Source organism: Malaclemys terrapin, chromosome 1 (genome assembly GCF_027887155.1).
Source record: "Malaclemys terrapin pileata isolate rMalTer1 chromosome 1, rMalTer1.hap1, whole genome shotgun sequence".
Classification (NCBI taxonomy): domain Eukaryota; kingdom Metazoa; phylum Chordata; order Testudines; family Emydidae; genus Malaclemys; species Malaclemys terrapin.
Window position 1 is genome coordinate 285,093,623 of NC_071505.1, and position 15,510 is coordinate 285,109,132.

Sequence of the window (15,510 nt, forward strand, 5' to 3'; positions counted from 1 at the left end):
TGCTGCGGAGGAAGGCGAAAAACCTCCAGAGGCTCAGCCAATCTGCCCTGGAGGAAAATTCCTTCCCGACCCCAAATATGGCGATCAGTAAGACCCCGAGCATATAGGCAAGAGTCTCCAGCCTGACCCCTGTTAGCCATTTTACTATTTACCAACCATTGCTTGGTTTTCCTTGACTACTATGTTTTACCATTAAACCATTCCCTCCATAAACTTATCTAACTTAATCTTAAAACCAGACAGGTCCGTCGCCCCCACCGTTTCCTTGGTCCACTTGGCAGCCATATCGGCTTTTCACCCTGTGTTCCAGGGCAGGTCGGTCTTCACTCATAACATGACGGTCCGGTTCTTGAAAGGTCTGGAACAACTCTACCCCCAGGTCTGGGACCCCGTCTCTCTGTGACCTTGTGCTTGGATGGCTCAGGAGAGCTCCCTTCAAGCCCTTGACATCCTGTCCCTTCTTCTGCTCTCCTGGAATATGTCATTCCTGGTGGCGATAACTTCTGCCTGAAGGGTCTCAGAGATTAGGGCACTTACCTGTGAGCCGCCCTATACGGTGTTTTTCAAGGACAAGGTCTAGCTGCAGCCGCATCCAGTTTTCCTGCCCAAGGTAGTTTCGCAATTTCACATAAGCCAGGACTTGTTTTTGCTAGTCTTCTTTCCAAAGCCTCATAAGTCTGAGGAAGAACGTAGGTGACACTCCCTGGATGTCAGGAGAGTGCTAGCCTTCTACATTGAGAGGACCAAGCCATTTTGTAGGTTGACACAGTTGTTCGTTGTGGTGGCGGATAGGATGAAATGTTGTCTTGTGTCCACTCAGAGAATTTCCTCTTGGATCAGCTCCTGCATCTGATTGTGCAATGATCAGGGAAAGGTGCCTCCGTTGGTGATTGTAACTGCCCACTCAACTGGAGCACAAGCTTCGGTAGCGACCTTCCTGGCTCATGTGCTAATTCCAGGTATCTGTAGGGCCGCCACTTGGTCTTCCGTTCACGTCTCGCTATGCGCTTACCCAGCAAGCCCAAGACGACACTGGTTTCGGTAGAGCAGTATTATAAGTCCACGTCTGTGAACTCCGAGCCCATCTCCAGGGATACTGCTTGTGAGCCATCTAGAATGGAATTAACATGAGCAAGCACTCGATGAGGAAAAAACGGTTAACCAACTTTCATAACTGTTGTTCTTGGAGATGTATTGCTCATGTCTAATCCATTATGCCCCTCTGTGGAAGTTGCCCAAGAGGGAACTGAGAGGGTATAGGGCTGGCAGCGCCTGATATACTGATGCATGAGCGCGTCTCTCCAGAGGGCACCACAGCCCACCCTATGGATACCGCTAATGCAAAATTCTCTGAACTTCTAACTTTGAAACAGGGTGTATGTGGGGCAGTCTCAACACAGGATTTGTAGAGTGCTCTAAAATGTTATCTCCATAGTCCAGATGGCAGTGCTGTCTAGACCAGCCCCAAGACATCTTTGAGCATTTGCTCTTCCTGAAAAGAACAGGGTCTGTCAGTTAGTTCCCTGAGAGTTCACTTGGCTGTAGTGTCAGCTTCCTAATGGTTTTGAAGTCCATGATGAGGTTTTTGATAGTTAGAGATATTCTTCTTACTAGTCATGGACCCTGTAGCACTTGGGACATGATTTTTAATTTCATCATCTCTGATAGGTCCACCCTTTGAGGTGCTGACTGCATACGCCCGTTTACTTCTCTCTGACAAAGTGTCCTGGTGGCCATCACCTGGTACAGAAGTGTGGGGGAGCTGCAAGCCCTTGTAGTAGAGCCCTGCTGTGCAGTTTTATTTATAAGGGCATTTTCTCTCAGCCCTTACCCCCAAGTTTTTGACAAAAATTGTTTTAGATATTCATTACTACTAAGTGATTTGCTTACCAACCTTCTTTCCCAAGCCACATACTCAGAGATGAAGCGATGCTCCACACCTTGAATTTGCATAGAGTACTCTCTGCTTAGATAGGACAAAGCCATTTAGTGTGTCTTCTCAAATGTTTGTGATTTTTATGGGCAAAATGAAGTGGGATGCGGTTTCTTCACAAATTTCATCTATTGCATCTTGTGTTTCAGTGTTGTTAACCCAGAATAATCTCTGTTTATATCCTGCCAGTGGTTAACTGGATGTGCCCTAGGTTCCACATCTTAAAGCCCCACCTAGCAGATTCATTCCCCCAACTCACATCTATCATTGGCGAGAAAACTACAGACAGGCTTAACTATGAAACAGATTAAAGTCTTGTTAAATAAATCAAACAGTAAGTAATAGGACCCCCAATAAAACAGTTCATAAAGGGTAGGCAGGGACAGGTTGGCTTAACAAACTGACATGAAGTCAAGGTCCCCAAACCACAAGACAAGGGAGTTTACCACAGGTAAGGTACAGACATACTACACCAGGTTCAGAGGAATGGACCCACGACAATGGATTTCATGGACTGTGAACACAGGTAAGACAGGAATCAATCAGGAACAGGTAACTGGAATAGGAGTTTGGATCTTTTTCTGTGATCTTCTGTAGATCTATCGAAGTCTTGACTAGGACATGCACTGTGCTGCCACCAGGAAGGACAGTCCCTTCTCTCAGATGCAGCAGTCTTTTATGTTCTCCTGTTAGTGGGCAGATCACATATCATGTTACCCTTGCTTTTTTCCCGCCTCAGGGGGAAAAAGGCATCAATAGTCTCAAGAAGAAGGGTACCAACATGGACAAACCACAACTGTTTAGAAACAAGATGGTGAAGTGCATAAACAAAATGGAACTTGTAGATTTTCTCCTAAGTGTTTGACGTTACTTAGACCACTTTTCCTGCAAAGATCTCTCCACGTTCTACAAAGCTCAAGGAACTTTGTCAGTGTTCTTGGGAAACATTCCCAATTTCTGATGGATGCAGACCAGCAACGTGATCTGTACATATGTTTTATCAGACATTAAGCTATCTCTGAAGCTTCTAGAGATGATGGTAGATTTGGAAAGATTGTTCTGCCGTCCCTTTTCTGATAGACTCTGAGCCCTGACTACCTTCTGAATTGCTTAGCAGTCACCTAACATGTAATCACTTTAAGAGAGATATGGGGGTTTATTTATCTGCTTTGCAACTGTTGTTCTTTGAGATACATTGCACATGTCCATTTCATGACCAACTCTCCTTCCCCTTCACTTGGTAGTTTAGTTCATTGTAGTTCATGTGGGGTTGGTTGGCTCTGTCCTTACCCTCAGCTGGAAATACAAGCAGGCTCAGGGTGCATGCACTACCCGTTTGGGTACAACTATAGGAAGAACTTTGGTTTCAGTACACTGGGCACATACATCCCTAACATTGAATGGATATGTGCAGCACATCTCAAAAAACAGTTACAGAACATGTGAGTAACCGTTTTATTGCAGTGTTTCTAGCCTGCACTCACTTTAGGAATACTAGATATGACTAGACAATACTCCATCCTGATATTTAAGAACTAAACTTTAATTTGATAGGAAATTTTGAAATGTACAACAGTTTTAAATAAGCTATAGCTGCTTTTTTCGTTATATGGGGTCATCCACTTAGCTATAATAAGGTGAGAGTAGACTATTGAGATCCATGCCATTGCCACAAAGAGAAGGTGTCTTCTAGGTTGCTGGTCAGACTCTACCAAGAGGAAGACTCTTTTCTGCACAAGTTCCACTGCCTGCCAACGTTTACATCCCTCAGCTCTGTGATTCATAGTAGGCGAGTAGAGGGAAAGGAGGACCAGGCAGTAGAAGAGCACATGCAGGAGACGGGAAAAAAAAGCTGCAGAGTGCATGTGAAGAAGGGAGGGGCTAGTAGGCTGGAAAATATAAGCAGGGATAGAGGAGGGCTAGGTGATAGGAGAGTTAGGGGGAAAGAAGTACAGAACTTATGGGTGGGGGGAGAGAAAATGAAGAGCGTTTTTAAAGGAAAAAATCAGTTGCATTTAAGGTTAAAACTACTTACATGAAAATATGTGAAGAACGTATCCAGTTGCTGTAGGTGTCAGAGATATTGCATTATTTAAATGGTATCATATTTGTTTTCGATTTGATCCGTGCTGCATTAGAAAGTTTGAGATCCACTGGCTTAGCTGTATTTGTCCTTGAATGGTGAAATGCTGTTAACCTGTTGGGATTTAAAACTATAGTTCTGTGAAGCTAAGTCATTCTAAATGCTTTGGCCACTAATATATTCATTCTGAAATACCTTTGATTTATGATACTAATATAAGTATGTACTGACAAGTAAACACATTGTAAAATGTTTTCCTTCTCTTTCCTCCTTTAGACCCCAGTATTTCAAATTAATTGAAGAATGTGTGTCCCAGATAGTATTACATCGAAGTGGAACAGACCCAGATTTCACCTATCGTAAAAAGTTAGATGTAAATTTCAGTCATTTAATAGGTGAGAACAGTATTTAGAAATGATTATTTTGTAGAAATGTGTTTGTGTGTTTTTTAAAAAGCAAAGAGTTTAAACGGTGTATAAAATTAAGAACCTTATACCTTTTGGTTTTAGATGTTTGTGTAGATAAAGCAAAAATAGAAGAATTTGAAGAAAGAGCTTCAGAACTTTCCAGGAAAGTAAGTAATTTTGAAATGATCTAATCAGAAATATGGTTTACTTGATTACTATATAAATTTGGTTACTGCAAATGTGACAATTCACAACATATTTTTAATCTTTCAGTAACCATGTTTATTAATTAGTGAAAAAATGTGTTGTATGTGTGTCATATGCAGTAGAAGGCAGGGATCTCGTGCAAAGTTAGTTACATTCTGACCCTATTTACAAATACTTGGTAGATTTTTATTTTAAATTGTAAACAGCAAACATTAGCTTTAGATGGTGAGAAATTGAAGTCTTTTATATATGACTAGAGTTGTATGTTATAAACTTTTTACCCAATAGAATAAACTGAGACATTGAGAAAAAAAATGGACACATTTTATAATCGAAACAATACATCATAACTCTCAGATTTAAGTCAGACTTCTCCATTTACACCACATTTTTGAATAGTGTATCCCCATAAACAACTTTAAGTTTTGGTATGATGGTATTCCCAAACCAATCTTTGAAGACATTTTTTACCTTGTAGAAAAGTCCTTTCAATCAAATACTTGTATAATCTAAGTAAAGTATTAGTTTGATGCCTGGACATCAAAACTCTTACTGTAATCGGCTGGGTTAATGCATCACATTTCATACATTAAACACACATGATACTATGGTAAACTGATCGATATGTTTGGATGAAATTTGCTAAGTGCTCCCTCTCTCCTTGGCACTAGTAATTGCCATGGTTTTTCACTTGAGTATTAAAATATTCAAGAGTTAACTGTTAAAGAAAGCTATTGGTTTCATGTTGAAAGATTAAGGAAATATTATAATTTTCTGAAGTAACATAGCAGTGTTGATAATATCTGCTATGGTCTCTTGTTGTTTTTTTCCCTTACAGTTTGAAAAAGAATTTATAGTCCATCAGGAGACCCAGTCCCTACTGCAGAAAAAAGATGAAAAAATCAATGCGCTAGAAGCAGAATTACAGGCTTTTAAATCCCAGGTAAAGGACAATATTAAAGAACATACTATAATGTTGCTAGAAACAAGCATACTTCATTTAATACTTTTCAGACATTAATAGAATGTGTGAGGTTTTAGAAAAGAACCCATTTTCAGAACATAGTTTACTATCCGTTTCTTTTGTTTGTTTGCCACAAATCTTTATTAAAAAGAATTGTAGTATAACATTAATTAGCTGCGTGAACTCCCAGTTGATCCCTGTTTTGTGCCTAGGCTTCTGCTAATTAAACTAGTTCCTTATATTTCATTTGGGTTTTACTTTTCTTGTCACATTTCCTGAATAATTAACCACAAAGAGTAAGAAATCTTCTACTTGTAGATTTGGCATTCATCACTGATCTTTATCCCACCACAGGAAATTATTCCTCATGCAATTTATTTTGCTGAATCTTTAGCAATGGGTATCCTGCAGTGAAAGATAACCTCCAGCTGAATGAGAACACTTTCTAATAATTTTTCAATTTCCAAAAGTAAACCGATTTTAAAAGATGACAAAAAAGAGAGAACTTGCGTACAACTGCTGCACATTTAACATTTAGATAGTAAGACCATATAACCAAAGGATTTCCCAGTGTTTTATAGCCAGGAGTAAAAGAAATAGAATCTAAGCATTGACTAGAAGCACAGCTCCTTGGGTAAGACGTACACGTAGGATGACGGTGAATTATATTTCTTCGAGTGCTTGCTTATGTACATTCCATGCTAGGTGTGCGCGCGCTGCGTGTACTGTTGCCGAGGAGTCGTGCACATATTGGCTGGTAGAAGGGGTGCTGCCGGGCCTGCACCCTCTCCGTTTCTTCTTAGCTCCCATGATGTTCCTGACACGATCCTTCTTGCTGCAGTAGGGCTTCTTTCTCAGTGTTTTGGACTTTTCTCTGTTTATTCTTAGTATAGTTAATGTAGTTAGCATATGTAGTTCTTAGTTGCAGTTAGCATATATAGTAGTGTAAATAGTTGTCCCTGGTGTCGAGGGACTTTTTGCCCATGGGCTGGGCATGCCCCTGTTCCCAGGCTTCAAGCCGTGTGCCTCTTGTGACAAGCTGATCCCACTGAGAGACATGCACCTTATATGTCTAAAGTGTCTGGGGGAATCTCATGTTAAAGATAAGTGCCAGATGTGCAGGAACTTCAGAGCATGCACTAGAAGAGACAGACATTCAGCTAAAGGCCATTCTCATGAAGGCAGCCCTCAGACCAGTCTTGGAACTGAGCCGTTCTGAATTGGCACTGAGCACTTCGACATTTGTGTGGAGCGCTCCCCCGGCACCAAGCTCTTCCTGGCACTGTTCCTTGTTTCTGGTGCTAAGGAAGAAGCATAAGAAGAGGGTGCTCTCCGGTGCAGAAAAGGGACAAGTGGGGAATGGACAGCTCAGTCAGACCTATTCTCGGCCATATGTCCTCCCGTGAGCCATTGATGGTGCTGCCGATTCCATCTCGAGGGCCGAGTCCAGTTTGGGACCCCTGCTGACTCCCGGAAGCAGCTGTGATGCTAGGCATTGGCCTCCTCCTTTAACACTGGAGGTGTTCCAAGCAGCAAAGGACCTGCTGTTCCTCCCAATTCCGCCGACCCCACAAATACCCCCCAGCAACCAAGATGGCCAGTGACAGAGGAGAGCAGGAAGTGCTGAGCTCCTTCCCGGTACTGATTACCTCAACACTGTCTAGGGGCAAGTCTTTCATGATCCTAGCACAGCAGTCACCGACCTGTGCCTGTCCTTGAACCCCCAGAACCGCATTGTGGCAGAAGTGGGTACTGCTCCATCATGGTCGCCAAGGAAGAATCCTCTTCGGAGTCTGAAGGGGAATCTTCACCTCACCAAAACCTTAATACCAGTACCCAGCCTACACTCCACCAGACTTTGGTACCGGCCATGTGGCCGTCACCTGGCTGATGCAATGGCTATATTGGAACCCTTGGGGGTTTCTCCCAGTACCGTCCCCCCATGCCGCTTTCCCACCACACATACTCAATGGCTTCAGATAGACGTACCGGACCCTGATTCTGATACAGACCCTGGTGCCACTTTCCAGGATGTGGTCTCAATGGACATGGTGGAGGCAGAGGAAAAGGAGGGTACTGTCCCTCCACTACAAACCTCTTCTTCATCATCCCCAGATGAGGTGATGGCAGGACCCAGTAATCTGCTCCTTTAGGATGATTTCAGGGCCAACCAGCATTTCCTGAAGAGTCACTGCAAACTTGTGTCTGGAGATTGAGGTGCTTAAGGAATCTGCACACAGTCTGATCAATATCACTGTGGCAGCTGCGCCCTCTAGAGTTGCTTTCCCCATCAATGAAATAGTGATGTCACCAGTGTAAATGCTGTGGAAAGCATGTCTTCTGTCCCCTCCCCCGCCTAAAGAGGGCAGAGAAGAAATACTATGTACCGGCAAGCAGGTTCAAGTACCTTTATTCGCACCCCTTTCTGGGGTTCCTTGTAGTGTTGGTAGCAAATGAGTGGAGCAGGAAGGGGCAGTCGAGTGCTACCCCCAAGAAAAAAAAGATGCTAAAAGACTTTTAAACCTTTTTGGGCCAAAAGTTTTTAGTCAATGGGCAGTCTCCAGTTAGTATCTCCAACCAGCAGGCTTTTGCTGAGGAGGTACGATTTTAATATATGGGACTCATTGTCCAAATTTAAGGAGTCCCTCCCACAGGAGTTGAGGCAGGAGTTCGTGGCTATCCTGGAGAAGGCCAAAAGTGTGCTCAGAACCTACCTCCAGGTAGCTCTGCATGTGGCGGACTCTGCTGCCAGGACTAGGGTGTCCGCGGTCACCATGAGGTGCTGTTTGTGGCTCCAGTCCGCAGGCCTCCCTCATGAAATTCAACAGTCTATCCAGGATCTTCCCTTTAGAAGGCTCCTCCCTGTTTTTGGAGTAGATGGACGTAAAACTTTATGGCCTCAAGGATTCAAAGGCCACCCTGCAGTACTTAAGACTTGGCATGCCACCACTAGCCAGAAAGCACTTTAGACGCGAGCAGCCTTCCAGATTTGCAGCATCTCCCAGACAAGAGCACTACAAAAGAAAGGGCCAATCCCTCCTGTTCATATCAGCCTCACAGTCGGGCTCTCACAGATGTCCCGGCGGAGCCCACCAGGCCTTTTGAAGTTGTGCCCTTGGGCATTATACCAGTCTCAGTTCCGGATCTGGCCCCTCTTTTGTCTTTGGGCTGTCTGTCACCCTTCATCCCAGTGTGGTTATATATAACATTGGACCATTGGGTCCCTTTGGTTTATATCCACCCCCCTCCTTCCCTTCACCCTCCTTCCTCTTCAGGGACCTTTCTCACGAGCAACTCCTTGTCCACGTGTGGAGGCCATAGACTTTAAGATCAGAAGGGACCATTATGATCATCTAGTCTGACCTCCCGCATGATGCAGGCCACAAAGCCGTCCCAACCCTTTCCCTTGACTCTGCTGTTGAAGTCCCCAAATCCTGTGGTTTAGAGACTTCAAGTAGCAGAGAATCCTCCAGCTAGCGATCCCTGCCCCATACTGCGGAGGAAGGCGAAAAACCTCCAGGGCCTCTGCCAATCTACCCTGGAGGAAAATTCCTTCCCGACCCCAAATATGGCGATCAGTAGAACCCCGAGCATGTAGGCAGGATTCTCCAGCCAGACCCTCATTGGTCAATGATACCATTTACCAGCGATGGCACGCTGTTCATTTGACTAAAATCATGTTATCCCATTAAACCATTCCCTCCATAAACTTATCTAGCTTAATCTTAAAACCAGACAGGTCCTTCGCCCCCACCGTTTCTCTCGGAAGGCTGTTCCAATATTTCACCCCTCTGACGGTCAGAAACCTTCGTCTAATTTCAAGCCTAAACTTCCCCACGGCCAGTTTATATCCATTCGTCCACATTAGTACTGAGCTGAAATAATTCCTCTCCCTCCCTGGTATTTATTCCTCTGATATATTTAAAGAGAGCAATCATATCCCCCCTCAGCCTTCGTTTGGTTAGGCTAAACAACACGAGCTCCTCGAGTCTCCTTTCATAGACAGGTTTTCCATTCCTCTGATCATCCTAGTGGCCCTTCTCTGTACCCGTTCCAGTTTGAGTTCATCTTTTTTAAACATGGGAGACCAGAACTGCACACAGTACTCCAAATGAGGTCTCACCAGTGCCTTGTACAACGGAAGCAGCACCTCCTTATCCCTACTAGATATACCTCGCCTAATACATCCCAAGACCGCATTGGCTTTTTTCACCGCCACCTCACATTGTCGACTCATAGTCATCCTGCGGTCTACCAGGACTCCGAGGTCTTTCTCCTCCTCCATTACTTCTAACTGATGCGTCCCCAGCTTGTAACTAAAATTGTTGTTAGTCATCCCTAAATGCATCACCTTACACTTTTCACTATTAAATTTCATCCTATTTCTGTTACTCCAATTTACTAAGTCATCCAAGTCTCCCTGCAGAATATCCCGATCCTCCTCCAAATTGGCAATACCTCCCAACTTTGTGTCATCCGCAAACTTTATGAGCCCACTCATACAGTTGGTTCCGAGGTCAGTAATAAATAGATTAAATAAAATCGGTCCCAAAACCGGACCTTGAGGAACTCTACTGGTGACCTCCCTCCAACCTGACAGTTCACCTTTCAATACGACCCGCTGCAGTCTCCCCATTAACCAGTTCCTTATCCACCTCTGGATTTTCATATCGATCCCCATCTTTTCCAATTTAACCAATAATTGCTTGTGCGGTACAGTATCAAGCGCTTTACTGAAATCGAGGTATATTAGGTCCACCGCATTTCCCTTATCTAAAAAGTCTGTTACTTTCTCAAAGAAGGAGATCAGATTGGTTTGGCACGATCTGCCTTTGGTAAAACCATGTTGTAATTTGTCGCAATTGCCATTGACCCCAAGGTCCTTAACTACTTTCTCCTTCAGAATTTTCTCCAGGACCTTGCACACTACAGATGTTAAACTGACAGGCCTGTAGTTACGTGGGTCACTTTTTTTCCCTTTCTTGAAAATAGGAACCACATTAGCTATTCTCCAGTTCAACGGTACCACCCCCGAGTTTAAAGGTTCATTAAAAATTATCGCTAAGGGGCCTGCTATTTCTCGCGCCACTTCCTTCAATATTCTTGGATGAAGATCATCCGGTCCGCCCGACTTAGTCCCGTTAAGGTGTTCAAGTTTGGTTTCTACCTCGGATACGGTAACCCACCCTCCTGTTTCCCCATCTGTCACACTGCCAATATTCCTAATCCCTTCATTGGTCTCATTGAACACCGATGCAAAATATTCGTTTAGATATTGTGCCTTGCCTAGATTATCCTTAGGGTATGTCTACACTACGGGATTAATCCGAATTTAGATAATTCGGATTTGAGAAACAGGTTGTATAAAGTCGAAATGAGTGCGGCCACACTAGCACAGTAATTCGGTGGTGTGCGTCCAAGTACCGGGGCTAGCGTCGATTTCTGCACCGTTGCACTGTGGGTAGCAATTCCATAGCTATCCCATAGTTCCCGCAGTCTCCCGCGCCCATTGGGATTGTGGGTTAAGATCCCAGTGCCTGATGGGACAAAAAACATCGTCGCAGGTGGTTCTGGGTACAGCCTCACTTCCTCCCTCCCTCCCTCCCTCCCTGCATGAAAGCAACGGACGGCAGACAACCATTTTCGCGCCTTTTTTCCTGGGTGGGTGAACACTGCAGACTCCATACCACGGCAAGCATGGAGCCCGCTGAGGTCAAGACAGCACTCATGAATATTGCAAACACCTCACGCGTTCTCGTGGAGTTTATGCTCAGCCAGGACCAGAAAAACGAGGCGAGGAGGCAGCGGCGGCGGCAGCGCAGCGACAAGCATGATGAGGACATGGACACGGACACGGACACAGAATTCAGTGAAACCACAGGCCCCGGTGCTTTGGAGATCATGTTGTTAATGGGGCAGATTCTATCCATGGAACGCCGATTCTGGGCAAGGGAAACAAGCACAGACTGGTGGGACCGCATAGTGTTGCAGGTCTGGGACGATTCCCAGTGGCTGCGGAACTTTCGGCACTTTCATGGAACTTTGTGACTTGCTGTCTCCTGCCCTGAAACGCCAGAATACCAAGATGAGAGCAGCCCTCACAGTTGAGAAGCGCGTGGCGATAGCCCTGTGGAAGCTTGCAACGCCAGACAGCTACCGGTCAGTCGGGAATCAATTTGGAGTGGGCAAATCTACTGTGGGGGCTGCTGTGATGCAAGTAGCCAAAGCAATCACTCAGGTGCTGCTACGAAAGTTAGTGACTCTGGGAAATGTGCAGGCTATAGTGGATGGTTTTGCTGCAATGGGATTCCCTAACTGTGGTGGGGCAATAGACGGAACCCATATCCCTATCTTGGCACCGGAGCACCAAGCCACCGAGTACATAAACCGCAAGGGGTACTTTTCAATGGTGCTGCAAGCACTTGTGGATCACAAGGGACGTTTCACCAACATCAACGCGGGCTGGGCGGGAAGGGTTCATGACGCTCGCGTCTTCAGGAACACTACTCTGTTTAAAGGGCTGCAGCAAGGGACTTACTTTCCGGACCAGAAAATAACCGTTGGGGATGTTGAAATGCCCATAGTTATTCTTGGGGACCCAGCCTACCCCTTAATGCCATGGCTTATGAAGCCATACACAGGCAGACTGGACAGGAGTCAGGAGCTGTTTAACTACAGGCTAAGCAAGTGCAGAATGGTGGTAGAATGTGCATTTGGCCGTTTAAAAGGTCACTGGCGTTCATTATTGACTCGCTCTGACCTCAGCCAAAGAAATCTCCCCATTGTTATTTCTGCTTGCTGTGTGCTCCACAATCTCTGTGAAAGTAAGGGGGAGACCTTTATGGCGGGGTGGGAGGCTGAGGCAAATCGCCTGGCTGCTGATTACGCGCAGCCAGACACCAGGGCGATTAGAAGATCACACCATGAAGCGCTGTGCATCAGAGAAGCTTTGAAAACCAGTTTCATGGCTGGCCAGGCTACCGTGTGAAATATCTGTTTGTTTCTCCTTCATGAAAACCCTCCCCCTTTACTGACTGATTTTCTGTAAGGAACCCACCCTGCCCCTTCCCCCAGCTTTCTTTCAAACCAAATAAAGTCACTATCATTTAAAAATCATTTATTCTTTATTAATAGATTAGAAAAAGAGGGAGGGAACCCGGGTGGTATTTGGGAGGAGGATTGCTGGGAAGGAAAAAGCCACAAAGAAAAGGTTAAAAAAATGACAGCCTTTTGCTTGGGCTGTCTACTGGGGTGGAATGGGAAGGTGTACGGAGCCTCCCCCCCCGAGTTCTTACACGTCTGGGTGAGGAGGATACGGAACATGGGGAGGGGGGAGGGTGGAACAGGGGCTGAAGCGGCAGTCTGTTTTCCAGCAGCCGTTCCTGAACCTCCGGCGTCTGGTGGAGCAGCCCCAGCGTTGCATCCTTCATCCTCTGGTCGTCCTGCCGCCATCTCTCATCTCGATCGTCTCTCCTCTCCTCACGTTGGTCCCTCCTCTCCTCACGTTCACTGACTTCTTTCCTATACTTTGAAACTGTTTCCTTCCACTCATTCAGATGAGCTCTGTCACTCCTGCTGGATTGCATAATTTCAGAAAACATGTCCTCCCGCGTCGTCTTCTTACGACGCCTTATCTGTGATAACCTTCGGGATGGAGGAGGGAGGCTTGAGGAATTTGCAGCTGCTGTAGGGAGGGGAAAAAAGAGAGAATTGGTTTAAAAGCTACATTTTGCAGAACAATGCTTATACTCTTTCACGGTGACCAACACTGTTCACATTACATAGCACATGTGATTTCTGTGCAAGGTCGCATTTTGCCTCTTAATGCTGAGTGCTTGTGGCTTTGCTGCTAGAGATCACAGGTCTGGGCAACAGAATTCGGCTTGCATGCGGCCATGGTAAGCCATTGTTTTACAGCTTCTGCACCCTCCTTTCCCACATACCAAGCATAGCCTGTAGAGTGCTGCAGAAGCCTGGCCAATCTCAGCCAGTTGGGGGGGGGGGCAGTGTGGGGGGGCTTGTCTGGGCCCCTTCAGGCAAGTAGAGTGCTGCGGTTTTTCTGTTAACATTCAGCAGCACCAGAAAACAAACTAACCCCCCCCGCCGCCATGAATTCTCTGGGATGATCACGGTACCCCTCCCCCCACCGCGTGGCTGGTATCAGGGAAGATCCCTGCAGGCACCAAACTACCCCCCCCCCGCCGCCGACCCCCCCCCTCGCCATGAATTCTCTGGGATGATCACGGTACCCTCCCCCCACCGCGTGGCTGGTAACAGGGAAGATCCCTGCTAGCCAAACGCGAAAAACTCAGGGCCAATTTCCCATCTGCGCTTGGCTAACTGCAGGGAAGGATTTATTTTCCGCCACAGGCAAACAGCCCAGTAGGAACGGCCACCTCTGTCCCCTTAATTAAGTTCCCGTATTTCAACCAGGTTACCAGGAGTGATATCACTCTCCTGAGGATTACACAACAAGATAAAGAACGGATGTTGCTTGAATGCCAGCAAACACCGGGACCATACGCTGCCAGGCTTTGTCAGGCAATGATACCAGATTACTTGCTGCAAGCATGGCGTGGTCAAGTGTCCTACCATGGAGGAGGGAATAAGGATGCACTGCCCAGAAACCTTCTGGCAAGGCTTTCGGAGTACCTCCAGGAGAGCTTCATGGAGATGTCCCTGGAGGATTTCCGCTCCATCCCCATACACGTTAACAGACTTTTCCAGTAGCTACAGACTTTTCCAGTAGCTGAACTGACCGCGAATGCAAAGTCAGGCAAAGTAATCATTAAAAACCGTTTGCTTTTAAAACAAGTTTTATATTTTAAAAGGTAAACTCACCTGAGGTCCCTTCCATGGGGTCAGAGTCTTGGGTACTGGCTTGGGAGGCTTGGGAGGGTACTTCAGTCAGGGTGATAAAAAGATCCTGGCTGTTGGGGAGAATGGAGTGCTGTGTGCTCTCTGCAAGCTCATCCTCCTCCTCCTCCTCCTCCTCCTCTACCCCATCGGCAGAATCCTCAGGCGTCGAGACTATCCCCGACCCAGAATCCATGAACAAAGGTGGGGTAGTGGTGGCAGCCCCCCCTAGAATTGCATGCAGCTCGGCGTAGTAGCGGCATGTCCGCGGCTCTGACCCGGAGCGACCATTTGCCTCCTTTGTTTTTTGATAGGCTTGTCTGAGCTCCTTGACCTTCACGCGGCACTGCTCAGAGTCCCTATTGTGGCCTCTCTCCATCATGCCCTTGGAAATTTTTTCAAAAGTTTTTGCATTTCGTCTTTTAGAACTAAGTTCTGCAAGCACTGAATCCTCTCCCCATACAGCGATCAGATCCAGTACCTCCCTCACGGTCCATGCTGGTGCTCTTTTTCGATTATCAGCCTGCATGGTTACCTGTGCTGATGAGGTATCTGTGGTCACCTGTGCTCTCCATGCTGGGCAAACAGGAAATGAAGTTCAAATGTTCGCGGGGCTTTTCCTGTCTACCTGGCCAGTGCATCCGAGTTCGGATTGCTGTCCAGAGCGGTCACAATGATGCACTGTGGGATAGCTCCCGGAGGCCAATACCATCGAATTGCGGCCACACTAACCCTAATTCGAATTGCTAAAATCGATTTTGGCGCTACTCCGCTCGTTGGGGTTTAGTACAGAAATCGATTTAAAGGGCCCTTTACATCGAATTAAATGGCGTCGTTGTGTGGACGGTTACAGGGTTAATTCGAATTAAAGCTGATAAATCCGAATTAAAGTCGTAGTGTAGACCAGGCCTTAATCTCCACTCCAGCTATAGTCTTCAGTGGTCCCACTTCTTCTTTCTTTGCTTTCTTCCTATTAATATGGCTATAAAACCTCTTACTATTGCTTTTAATTCCCCTCGCAAGGTCCAACTCTACACGGCTTTTGGCCTTTCTCACTCCA

General features: G+C 46.0%; 1 protein-coding gene across 1 annotated transcript in view; it reads left to right on the top strand.

Moving 5' to 3' along the window:
* Positions 1-15,510, top strand: part of DIAPH3 (diaphanous related formin 3) — a 502,197-nt gene that overhangs the window by 100,098 nt on the left and 386,589 nt on the right. Inside the window, exons 13-15 of the mRNA XM_054013650.1 lie at positions 4,293-4,411; positions 4,526-4,590; positions 5,469-5,573. Of these exons, the coding sequence (XP_053869625.1) occupies positions 4,293-4,411; positions 4,526-4,590; positions 5,469-5,573 (289 nt within the window). The remainder of the gene's footprint in view (positions 1-4,292; positions 4,412-4,525; positions 4,591-5,468; positions 5,574-15,510) is intronic.